General features: G+C 50.1%; 1 protein-coding gene across 1 annotated transcript in view; it reads left to right on the top strand.

The window, feature by feature from the left end:
• The first annotated feature begins 308 nt into the window (after positions 1 to 308).
• The window catches only part of BCAT1 (branched chain amino acid transaminase 1), an 891,267-nt gene continuing 878,689 nt past the window's right edge, over positions 309 to 12,886 (top strand). Inside the window, exon 1 of the mRNA XM_069628492.1 lies at positions 309 to 639. Within this exon, the coding sequence (XP_069484593.1) occupies positions 634 to 639 (6 nt within the window). The 5' untranslated portion in view covers positions 309 to 633. The remainder of the gene's footprint in view (positions 640 to 12,886) is intronic.

Consider the following 12,886-nt stretch of genomic DNA (forward strand, 5'->3'; position numbering starts at 1 on the left):
TAATTAATTCTTTCTTAAAAAAGACATCCTAACATCATGCATACAATCATTCATTCACAACTAGTATAATTTCATAAAACATTACATTATTTAATACAAAAATCAATTTCATTCCACTGTAATTAAAACAGTAGTTCACTCCAAACAAAATATCCTATCGAACCTATTACGCAGATGGCAACGGACCGCATGCACAGCCTGATTTAATATATTTATGGCTGGGATGGAAAGGCAATCCTGTGGCAACAGCTGCTGCGCAGCTGCAAACATGTTTGCTGAAGGAGGGGCTTGGTATTCCAGGACAGATCTTCTGATTGCATAACAGTTTCATCCCCTCTTAGACTTGACGGAAAGTCGCTTCTCTGTGCATCCCCCCCCCCCCACCCGCTGATGCACTTGGGCTACCAGTTGGCGGGGTTTCACTGGTGCCACGCAAGGCTGCCGGACGTCTTTCAAGGCACAGTGCAACGTGTCCTGGATTGGAGCGCTGCGGTCTGGAACTCCAGTAGCCCGAAGCATCCACTTACGACGGACTACAGAGGCTCACCCCTTCCACGCGTGGAAGAAAGAAAACAACAGAGCTAGCGTGTCCAGCCCACTGCTGATCGTGCCGTCCAGAGTGCTACCAGCAGCATGAAGGTAAATCCTGCCCCAACCCCGCACGTGGCCCTGTGTCGCTGGGACATTGCGAACGCAGAGAGGGGCAGACATTGTATGAGCAGAGACCGTTGCGAGAGCGGGACAGGGGTTGCAAGACCGGAAAGCCTTTGTAATACAGACTTTGCCAATGCACGACGAACTGTGTGCAATACATGTTTATTGAATTATTGAATTGCTGGCGCTGTATGAACAGATGGGCAGGCATGCAAGAACGGGGTCACCTCCCCACCCTTGCAAGGACTATACCTGTTGCAAGAACAGGGTCAGACTTTGAAATTGCGAGAACCCGGGCATGCCGAACCGAGGGAGACTTATTGCAATTACGCAGACCGCGGGGCATTCATTACAACAGGGGCCAGTGACATTAGCATATGGCATGCCATGCATTGCAGGGAGGTGGACATGGCTAACTTGCCAAGCTTCTGTAGTGAACACACCTTCACCGAGGCTAGCTGTGATGGAGTCAAGGGAAGGCAACCGTGGTGCGCATAACTGGTCTGGAGTTCTTTTTAGCAAGACTGTTTTCAAGCCGCTGATAATCTGAATAGCATTGTTTTATTCCCTTGTCACCAGACGTCCCTTTGCGTGAACTTGCATGTTTTGCAATGTGAAGGGGGGGCGGGGGAGTGCAGTGGGTATGAAACCGGCTTCAAGAACAAAGCGGGGGAAGGGTGGCTGATGGCTGGCTCTTAGACCGCCGCTCATTGGCCAAGGAGTATCTGGCTTGAAACAGCCCGAGGCTACTCGTGCGCATATGTTGTTGGGCTGGCAATATCCATTTCTAGCAGAGCGACCTCCCAGGCCCGCGCTGTACCATTCATTGCACGGGTCGCTGGGCTGAAAATAGAAGCCAGCGTGGTCTCTTGAGTTTTGACACTGCCCTCACTCGACTTGGATCGTCTCACACTTGTACTAGAAAGTTCGCAATGAACTGTTATCATTTTTTTGAACTCCATAATTTAGCAAATTATATCACCCCCTCCTGTCTAGTGCGGCCAACTTGATTCATGGAATTATTTGCACGCCATTCTTCCCGAAAATCCCCATACCTCAAACATGGATTTTCGGGCAGAATGGCGCGCAAATGTGCGTTTTACTCGCAAATAATTCCATGAATCAGGGAGTTAGACGCTGAGCCGCATCAGGAGTCCTGCTTTCATAAGTGTTTCTCCTCCACTCTTTTTGTAACTGGCAAAATGCAATTTACACATGCATAGCACAACAATAACACACCCGTAGGGCCGTTATGCACAGGGCACTGTCTGCCACTGACATCTCTTAAAGGCCTTTCCTAGAATTTCTGATTACATATGAGGCAAAAGTGGCGCAGACCCCCCTATCTTACATAGTATTGACATCATCAAACGTGACATCACAGAAACTAACATTTATTACCATTAGTCTCATCGTGGTGGGGCACTTATTGTCCCAGACTTACTTTCATTTTGAAGTGGTGATAGGCAGAATAATGTGGTGCGCATAGTGAAGGGCCTGAGCAGAGCTGACCATTTCTCTTCAGCCAGAAGAGCTCTGCATTGGCTTCCTGTGAGCAGCCGCATACTGTTCAGTGTACATTGCATCTCACACCACTGCCTTTATGGCCAAAGCCCAGAGTATCTGACCAAATGTCTCTCCTGCCTGCTGGCTCGTAGATCACTCTGGTCAAACAACACCTCCCTCCTGGTCACTCTACGGACCAAGCGTGCTTGTGTGGCAGAGGGTTCCTTTCCACATGCAGGCTCTAGAACGCGCTGCCACTCGATCTGCGAGCATGTACATCACTCGCTGTTTTCAACAAGTGACTGAAAACAACTCTGCTGCGTTGATTCGCTTCCTGACGACCCGACCCGTTTCAGTTGCTGTCTACTGCCTTGACCTACTTGAGCTATTTTTGGCTTACTGCACAAAAACCCAGACTCATTTAAAAGTGGAAAAGGTCGCTTTAATGTGACAGGCCAAAGCTTACAATCAAAACGCTTAACTGGCTCCATGGCCTAACAAACTAAAGAAATATTTTAACAACCAATTAAATAAATTAAACCTTTTCATTTTCATTTCCCCCCAACAAATAAATAATTAAATAACCCATTTCCTCCCTAATTATCCCTTGAACCCTACCGTCTCCTTGCCCCTTTTCCAGGCGTCCCGCTTTCTCCCAGGGGCCATGCCCCTCCAGGCTCAATACCTGTTCCCCCGGGGTGACCTGCTTGTGCAAACAGCGCCACCCCATCCTTTCCCGTGTCATTCCCCCATTGTGCTTCCCTCCCGCCACATCAAAAGGGGCCATGCCCCCGGCACCAGAAAAACCCTCCCCCGAGGAGTTCTTTCTGCCCCACCCCCCCCCCCCCCCCAATTTTTTCTACCTCCAACTCTTTACCCACTCTCCCAGCCAAGAACCCAATTCCGCCATGTAGTGATTATTCCCATACACGGACAAGTGTACCCCATCCTCTCTAAAGATAAGGAGACCCTCATATGTTATCTCCTTATGGTCCATGACATGCACCGCCACCGAGGCACAAAATTGACAATTTCTCTGTGTATTCCCTTCCTGGCCCGCTCTATTGCTCCCTCACTTCTCACTCCCCTCCAAACTCTTCTCTGCTACCATTTAGTCCACACCACCCCTGCTTGAGGCCACATTTCCCTCACCCACACTAAGTCCCTCTTCATTTTCTTTAGCAGAGCCACCCCCGTATCTCTCACCAGGTCATTCTCCCCTGTATGCATTATCACCACCTCTGGAACCCCATAGCGTTCCCTCATCCCTGCCAATATAGGAAGCAGCTGATCCCACCGCAGGCCCCCCAACTCGTGCCATCTCACCACCACTTCCTTGTAACTGCACCCCAGTTTCCTTCCAAAACACCCTTTTCTCCTCCTCTTTCCCAGCCCACTTAACAATTGAATGGCCAACAATCCAAACTTGCACCAACTCCCCCTTCTTTCGCGCAGCATCTGAAAAAGTCCTACTCCACCTTTCTTCAACATTCCCCTTTATCAAACTCCCTGACGTACCCCTTGTATTTCCCAGACCTCCAACGCCCCAATCTTTTCCCTTGTCTTTTGAAAAACCCAGCCTGGTACCCTCAGATGCTGCCCCCATCCTAAAGGAATGAGTCCCAAAATCCTCTGCCTTTTCTCCCACTGCCACCAGCGCCTTCCGCAATACCCCTAGCACCTGGCCTGGGCATAAGACCTTGCTCCCTCGACCCAGCCGAACCCAAGAGCCCCTTCCCTTCTGATCCGTCTTAGACCTTTTAATCTTGATGTCTAAACCTTCTGTAATTTGACCATCTTCCCATTGCAGTCCCCCTACCCCCCCTTTTCCCGCGACCAACTCAGAAACCCTAAAAGCCCCTTTTTCTTCCTTACTCCACTCCACCGCTGCACCAGGGGCCAAACCTGCGCCCCCGTCCATGCCGTTCCTTCCATATCACAATCTTCAAGCTACTTGCGTCCATTACCACCTGTTTCCCACCTGCACCAGGGGGCCTAGTGCACCCCCGTCCATGCAGGCCCTTTAGTTTATTACTCCTCTCGCCACTGCACCAGGGGCCAAACCTGCACCCCCGTCCATGCTGTCCCTTCCATATAACTAATCCTCAAGCTCCTTGCATCCATTACCACCTGTTTCCCACCTGCACCAGGGGCCCTAGTGCACCCCCGTCCATGCAGGCCCCTTCTCTGCCTTACTCCTCTCCACCGCTGCACCAGGGGCCAAACCTGCGCCCCCGTCCATGCAGTCCATTCCACATAAATTCCTCTTCCAGCACCTTGCTTCGTTGCTCCACTTTTTTCCCCCAGCTGCACCAGGGGCCCTAGTGCACCCCCGTCCATGCAGGCCCCTTTTCTTCCTTACTCCTCTCCACTGCTGCACCAGGGGCCAAACCCGCGCCCCCGTCCATGCAGCCCATTCCACATAACTTCCTCTTCCAGCACCTTGCTTCGTTGCTCCACTTTTTTCCCCCAGCTGCACCAGGGGCCTTAGTGCACCCCCCGTCCATGCAGACCCATCTCATCACTTCCCCTTGCTGCACCAGAGGCGCTCCCGTACCTCCGTCCATGCAGCCTGAAACCTACTCACCTTGTCGTGCGGCAAGCGTGAGGGCTTCACCACCGTCGTCCATGCCCTCCAAACGACAGCTACCACCCCTTAACAATTTCCACCGTTACATCCCCCTTGCGGCCCTCCCCTACCTACACGTCTTCCTCCTCACCCTTCTCCTACCCCCTTTAAGTTGCCCCCAAAACCTTTCATCAAACCTTGCGCCCCCCCCTCCTTTTACGATAAACTGACCCCGACCTACCAGCACACCCCAATTTACCTGGCATGCAGTCCTTCCCCCCCACCTGCTTGCCCCACTCCTCGCCCTGACCCACTGTCCCCTGCCTGAAAACAATCTGTAACCGGATGCTGACCCGCACACCTGCTGCACTCGTGTTTAAATTTGCACATCCACCTCGTGCAGCTTTCTTTATTGAACGCCCAACATGCTGTCGAGGGCTGCCCTCTACCTCCTCCCCCCGCTCCCTCATGGGCGGGGCGACCAAGAAAGGGCCGGAAAGGCACGGGCAGCCCACTTGCTGTGTGCAATGTCGGGGCAGGCCTCGTTGGGGCCATCCATTGCAGTCAGAGATCCATGTCTATCTCCCCCCAGACCGCCTGACTGTCCTCTGCCATTCTCGCTCTGAATTCCTCATCATACCTTACCCAGGCAAAGCCCCCAAAACTCGTGAAAGCCTTCCTTATTACATCCATATATTTAAGCAGGGCCACGCAGCGCTCCGGGAATTTTTCACAATACACACTGGCATAAATGATAAACGCCGACGTCCAATTCTCAATAGTCACCGGGACCCTTGGGCGTGAAGCCAGTTCCCTCTCTTCCTCCTTAGACCCCTCCTTTGCTCTCACTTCCCTATGGAGCAATTTAAAGACATCCACAAATTCCCCCGCATGAATCTTCCCCCTGGTCGCTGCCATCAAGTGCGCCCCTAATGGTTTTGTTATCCCCATGTATGGAAATTTTTTCTATTTTCCTTTCACTTCAACCTCCTTATCTTTCCCAGCTTGCACTTCGAGCACCAATGGCTCCACCACCTTGTCCGTTTGGACCTCCACTGAGCAAATGCTCTTCCCGGCCCCTGCGGCTCCAATGGCCTGCACACCAACTTCTTTCCTTACACCTTGCAGTCCAGACCCTTCATCCCCTGTCACCCTTCTTGTGACCCCTCTCTGCCCTGCAGATGGCCATTCCCTTTCCCGCTCACCTCTTTCCACACCTGCTGCCCGTGGTCTGGCGTCCACACCGATGCTCCTCCTCTCCTTTCTTAGAGGGCTCCTACTGCGGGGACAAAACATGTCAGCACTCTCACCCAGCCAATAGTTCCCCTGACCCCTTCCCCCCCGTCCACCCTGCACTTCCCTTTCCATATCCCACCTCAAACTTCTACTCTCCTCCCCCCTTTCCCTTTCCGCCCTATAATCTTCCACTTCCCATTGCCCCACATATTCCTCCCATCCAACTTCATCACCCCTTAAATAGCATTGCGGATGCAAGCTCATGCCCGAGTTGAGTTGATGATCTTCTTGCGAGCCCGGGGCGTCCGCCCGCCACTCCTTTGACGTCTTCTCAGCGGGGTTGTGGGAACCCCTGCCTGGTCCTCTTCTCTCGGGCGAGGCGTTCCGACCTCCACCCTGGAATCCTCATTGCTAGGGGCAGTGCTGCACCCTCTAGGCTTTCCTTGCGCTGACCGAGGAGGGGCCGTTGTAAAACCCTCTACCTCCACCTGACCAGCGGGGGCTGCGCAGCGACCTCCGCCCTCACTCCTCCTACCCGGGGGGGCCGTTCCGCACCCCACTCTAACCTCCTCAATTGATGGGGACCTCTCCCTCCTTCTTCCACCTGCACTCTTCCGCAGGTATTTGCCCCCTTTGCCCCTCTGTCCAGTTGCCCCACTCTGCGCCCCATCACCCCCACTGACATGACTCTCCTGACCTGCCCCATTTTGGACACTCCTGATATCCCCCACCTCCTCCTGGTCATTATTGACCCCAACCCTAACTGGTTCCCCACCCAACTGCATTTCTCCCCTGTATGCCCTCCTGTCAATCTCCCTCCTCAACTTCCTGCCTCTGGATTCCCATGCCTCCCCTCTACCGGCCGCAGGGGTGCAAGCCACCACTGCCGCGAGAGCCCCATCCGCCGCTGCTCTACGCTGCGGCCTGCCCCCCCCCTCTACCTCCCCTTCTCCCGAAACCTCCACTACCGCCCCTTCAAGCTGGGCCTTGGATGCCCTGTTAATAAATTCTAGGGACTCCCTCAGCACCCTGGCATCCACCCAGCCCTTCTTACTAGCTCCCTGTCCCACCATAGTGCCCAGATAATATGACAGTGCACTGAATATGCCCTTTAATCTTTCACCTAGCCACTAAACCCCCGAGCCAGCCCTACCCGTGGACAGCTACCCAGTGCAAAGGAAAGCCCCGAAAGGGGAACTGAGCTAAGAAAATAAGGTATCCCTGAATGTTAATTAAAACCTAATTCCACTGAATAATACCCCAAAGATACAATTGTATGTACCCCCCAAATATGCGGAGTCCGCAGACACCACCCCTTTTCCCTTTTTTTTTTTTAACTAAACGCCCGCCGACACACCTCCACCCTCCCCTGCTAAACCTAGCCCCGCCACTAAACCCCTGCTATCCCCTACCTCCTCTCCTACCGCGACCCTAGGCCCAGCTACAGGGAAGGCTCGGGAGCAGGCGACAATCACCAAGTCCTAACCGTCGCCTGCCTCCCGAACCTTCCCTGAGCCCTTAAATACCCCAGGGAGGCGCTCTGCCCCCCACGGCCACTCGCTGGCCTTGTGCAGCGCCAAAAACTCCCCGGGGGGAAACGCTTCGCGTTCCCCCCGGGCCCCCCCTTGTTCCTGTTGTTCGTTTTGTCTAGCGCCTCCATGCCTGCTGGCTCTTGTCGCGTGTTATATAAATAAAATAAATAAATAGATTTGGCCTGTCCACCCCTCTCATTTCCCCTCCTCCCCGCAAAGCGCACAGCACAAAATCCTTTTTTTCTGTTTTCGTTTTCAGTCACACCCATAAATATACATGCAGAATATGGCCGGGCAACATGACACTCCTGCACCCGTGGTCCAAGGAGGACAAGGTCAAGTGCTCCCTCTGCACCTGTGTACTCGACGCCTATGGCTGCCATAAATAAATCAAAAGACAAATAACTTTGTGGTGTGCAATATAAGAATGTTCTCTATTATATATGGATCAGCGCCATATTGTAGTAAATCGTGTGAGAGGCATTTTTGTTACCAAAAATTGCAAACTTGGTTAGGTAAGGAAATCAAGATTTGGGCCCAGTTTGTGATTTAAACACTTGACGTGGTTTGGGGTTGTAAGAGCTTAAACAATTTTGTGTTTTATATAGTGGTAGAAGTGTACCAAAAAAGTAGTGGATCTGTGACTCAGGCAGTGGACACGGTAGGAAGGAAGGGAGCAACTTGCAAAACCTTTTTCAATGGGTGCAGTCATGCTGGTTGACAGCCAATTGAGTTGAAACAGATTTCACTTTAGCTGTAACTGCTATTTGGTGGTAAAGTGGAGAAGTGTGCTTTAACTTTACAAAGAACAGTTCCGGAATGGTGAAAATGGTTGCAAAAAGTAGTGGAGCTGTTAACAGTAAACAATACAAGTAGTGGAACACCGCTCCCGACCATTCCCGCTCACTTCGATCACTCAGATGCCGTGAAACGTGCACACATCACGTTATAAACCAACTGGACAATGTATAAAGCATTATAGAAACACGGCATGTAAAGAGAGTATGATTATAGGTTTGTGTTTCCCATTCTGAAAAGGAAGATTACATTAGCAGCATGCAGTCAAGTGAACCTAAACAAATGTCCCTTGGAATTTAAAATGATCTTAGCAAGACAAAGCAGTTAGTGAAAGAAAGTGCAGTGAGTTAGGTCATCTGACTGCAGATATTTCAATTAGCATAAGGAGAGGGGGCAGATTTTTAATTTTTTTTTTTTATTTTGTAAAATATATTTTTATTGGCAATTATTTAAACAAGAGCATCGGGACTCAACAGTGTCCCTAATCCACTGCGTTCCCAGGGTGTTTCAATCCTAGCCTGTGAACATGTCCAGGATGCGAATGTTGTGTGGGCACCATTGCATCATATAGTCACTCTGCAGGAAGTCTATGGCGTCTCCCCAGTCTGTAGCGAAGCTCTGTCTTTCTCCTTGGAGATTATATGTGATTCTTTCCATTGCCAGATAGTTCCATATCCTGTGTAGCCATTCTTGCGTTGTTGGAGGAGATTTTTGTTTCCATTTTTGTGCTATGGCTATCCATGCTGCAATGAGGAACCCCATGAAGTTTCGCTTTTGCGTCTTTGTGAGCGACCTGTCTCGGGGGGCCCACATGCGGCACATCCATATTTCTTCTCCCAGGTCGGCAGCTCCCTTGAATATCTCTTGCATCTGTGTTTTCACTTCCACCCAGAATTTTTGTATCTCTCTGCAGTCCCACCAAATGTGCCTCCAAGTTCCCTTGGTGTCGCATCCCCTCCAGCATTTCCCCGTCGTTATCGGGAACATTTTGTGTAGTCTCTCCGGAGTGTAATGCCATTGGATCATCACTTTGGTCCATGCTTCCCTTGTCTGTATTGCCCGTGTCCATTTGGGAATTATTTGCCATAGGTATATCCATTGATCCCTCGCGATTTGTTTTCCTATCGTGGTTTCCCATTTTTTCATGTACTGCCAAGTTATGTTTTCGTTCTGGGCGTTCATAAATTTGTAGAGGGTTGAGACAAATTTTTTTTCTCCTGTGTGGGTCATCATGTAGGTCTCGAATGGTGTGGGATCCCTTGTCATGGCCTTTGTTATTCTTGGAGTCGTGAGCCAATGGTGAATCTGTTCGTACTGGAATCTATCCTTTTCCGTGAGACCCAGCAGATCTTGGCATTCTGTGAAGGTTCTGATTTGCAGGCTCTCGAACATATCTCCCACTTTTGTGCAGTCGGCGTCTCGCCATTTCTGAAATGCCCCTTTTTCCATTCCCGGGGGGAAGTCTGGGTTGTCGAAGATTGGAATGAATGGGGCTGGATCTATCGTGAGGGTTTCTTTCTTAGTTGCTTTGTCCCATATTTCCATGGTTGTACACATGACTTCGCTTATTTTGATGTTTTGATGTCTGTGCTCTGGTTTCCTCCACAGGAGGTGGCGGAGGTTTGATCTTGCGACGGCTCTGTCCTGAGCCTCCCACCATTTTTCTGATGTGTTCGTGATCCATTCGTTAAGAACCCACAGCTGTGCCGCCTCGTAGTACTTTCTGAAGTGGGGGAGCGCCATTCCTCCGTCTATTTTATGTGCTGTGAGTGCCTGTTGTGATAGTCTCGGAGTTTTATTCTGCCATATATATTTTGTGATTGTTTTACTGAGTGTCTTGAAGAATGATGCGGGAATCCGAATGGGGAGTGCTTGGAAGTAATAGAGCAATCTGGGTAGAATCGACATCTTGATGACCGTTATTCTGCCCCACCAGGAGATGGTCAGTGGGTTCCACCTGTTCAGGTCACTTTTTACGTCTTCTAAGAGTTTTGTAAAGTTCCCCAAGTACAAGTCTTTTATCCTTGGGGTCAGTGTCACTCCAAGGTATTTCACTCCCTCTTCTGCCGTTTGCAGATGTAGGTCTTTCGTTTTCTTGTGGATTTCGTCTATGTCTCCCGCCAGTGCCATTACTGATGATTTCTGCTTATTTATTTTCAGCCCCGAGATTGTCCCATAGTCATCTATCTGCTGGATGAGTCGCGGGAGTGTTTTACTTGGTTCCGTTATTGTCATCAGCATATCATCGGCGTATGCAGCCGTCTTATGCATGTGTCCCCCCATCTCTATGCCTTTTATATCTGGTGATGCTCTGATTTTGGCCAGGAGGGGTTCTAGGAAGATTGCATAGAGTAGGGGTGACAAGGGGCATCCCTGTTTTGTGCCTCTTCCTATTCTGATGGGTTCCGACAGTTCCCCGTTTACCGCGATCCTGGCCGTAGGGGAGTTGTAGTTCGCCCTGATCATTTGTATGAACTCTTTCCCCATTCCCATTTTCTGTAGTGTCGCGAAAAGCATGGTCCATTCTACCCGATCGAACGCTTTCTCGGCGTCTAGCGATATTATTGCTGATGGGAGTTTCATCATTCCGGCCTTCTCTATTAGATGTACTATGCGTCTGATGTTGTCGTGGGTTTTCCTATTGGGAATGAATCCTGCTTGTTCTTGATGGATCAGCTTAGGGAGCAGGGGTGCCAGCCTATTCGCGAGTACCTTCGTGTAGAGCTTGGCATCCACGTTGATTAGGGCTATTGGGCGGTATGAGCTCGGGCTTTCTGGATCTTTCCCTTTTTTGTGGAAAACTAGTATCTTCGCTTCATTCATGGAGGTGGTGATGTTGTTCGTGGTCTTGAAGGTGTTGAACATGGTGGTCAGATATGGTGTTAGTTGGTCGGCGTATGTTTTGTAGAAGGCCGCCGTGAAGCCATCCGGGCCTGGAGCTTTGTTCTTGGGGAGGTCTTTTATTGCTTTTGTTACCTCTCCTGGTGTTATTGGCTCATCCAGCGCCGCTTTTTCTGCTGGGGTAACCGTTGGAAGAGTAATATGTTTCAGGAATGACGCCTGTTCCCCCTCTCTCGGGCGTTGTGAGGAGTATAGGTTCTGGTAGAAGTCCCAGAATATTTCCTTGATGTCTTTCGTTTGTGCTTTCTTCGCTCCCTGTCCATCCAGCAGGGATTGTACCATTTGCTCTTGTTGCTTGCCCTTTAATTGTCTTGCTAGTAGCTTGTCTGCTTTATTCGATTTCATCGCGTACCAATGTTTTGTGTGCAGTAGTTGCGTCTCCGCTCTCTTGGTCCTTATCAGATCTATCTGGCTCTGGATGTGTCGGTATGCCCTCTTTATTTTCCTGGAAGAGTTCTTTGTCATTTCTTCTCTTATTTCCTCCAATTTTTTCCCCAGTTCGTCTTCCCATTCATGTGCGAGCTTATCTTTTTGTGCTTTCATTGCTATTAGTTGTCCCCTTATCACTGCCTTGAAGGAGTCCCATGTCGTGCTTGGGGAGACCTCCGGGGTGACATTGTCCCCAAAGTATTCCTCTATCTTTTCTCTGATAGATTCCCTTGCCACTGGATCTTGTATGATGTCTCTGGGGAGCGTCCATCGCCATAGCCCGGATCTTTTTCTTAATTTGGGGAGTGTTATCCATAGCGGAGCGTGATCCGACAGTGAGATCTGGCCTTTTTCGATGTCGCGGATTTCTCCAACTAGGGTCCCTGTCGCCCATATATAGTCGATTCTGGACCTGGTATCATGAACTTGTGAGTGGAATGTGTAGCCTTTCGTTGTTCCTTTGAGTCTTCGCCACACGTCCTCTATTGCCATATTTTGCATTGCCTGTTTAAGCGCTTGAGTGGGGGACCCCTGTGGGCTATTTTTAGGGTTTGTTGGGTCTTCCTTCTGGTTCCATGCTAGATTGAAGTCACCTGTCAGGATCACCTCTCCCTCTGCAAAGTTCTCTAATTTATTGATCGTATCTTTGATAAATCCTTCCTGGCCTGTATTTGGAGCATATAGGGTAGCTATTGTTATTTGGCAGTTGTCTATCTGAGCCTTCGCAAAAACATATCTGCCATTTTTGTCCGTTTGTGTCGCTTTGATGTGGACCTGCAGTTGGCTAGCGAATGCTATAAGAACTCCCTTTTTTTTCTCTTCGTCATTGGATTGGAGGATTTGCTTGTAGCCTCTTATCCGAGTTAGGCCTCTCCTTTTTTTCTGTATGTGGGTTTCTTGGAGAGTAATTATGTCAAATTTCTCTCTGTGCAGGAAGTGTTCCATTTTTTTCCTTTTAACTGGCGTGTTCAGCCCTCTGATATTATATGTTAAAATTTTTAGCCCCATTCTTTTGTGTTTGTTTGAGAGTTCTTATTTGGTTCCCCTTGTGGATTGCAGTGGTGCGCATTAGTACCGGTGTTAGTGTCTTTTCCCCTCCGAACTTCCCCTTTAACTTTCCCCCCTCCCCCCACCCCCCTTTCCCCCCTAACTTTGTCCCTGAGGAGGGCTCTGGGCCCTATGGTTGCACCAGCGTTGTGCCTTTGCTCCATGCCCTCTAACATCTCAGGATTAACAGTTCGCAGGGATTCCTAAACCCTGC

Source organism: Ambystoma mexicanum, chromosome 12 (assembly GCF_040938575.1).
Source record: "Ambystoma mexicanum isolate Mex_15411 chromosome 12, UKY_AmexF1_1, whole genome shotgun sequence".
NCBI classification, from domain to species: domain Eukaryota; kingdom Metazoa; phylum Chordata; class Amphibia; order Caudata; family Ambystomatidae; genus Ambystoma; species Ambystoma mexicanum.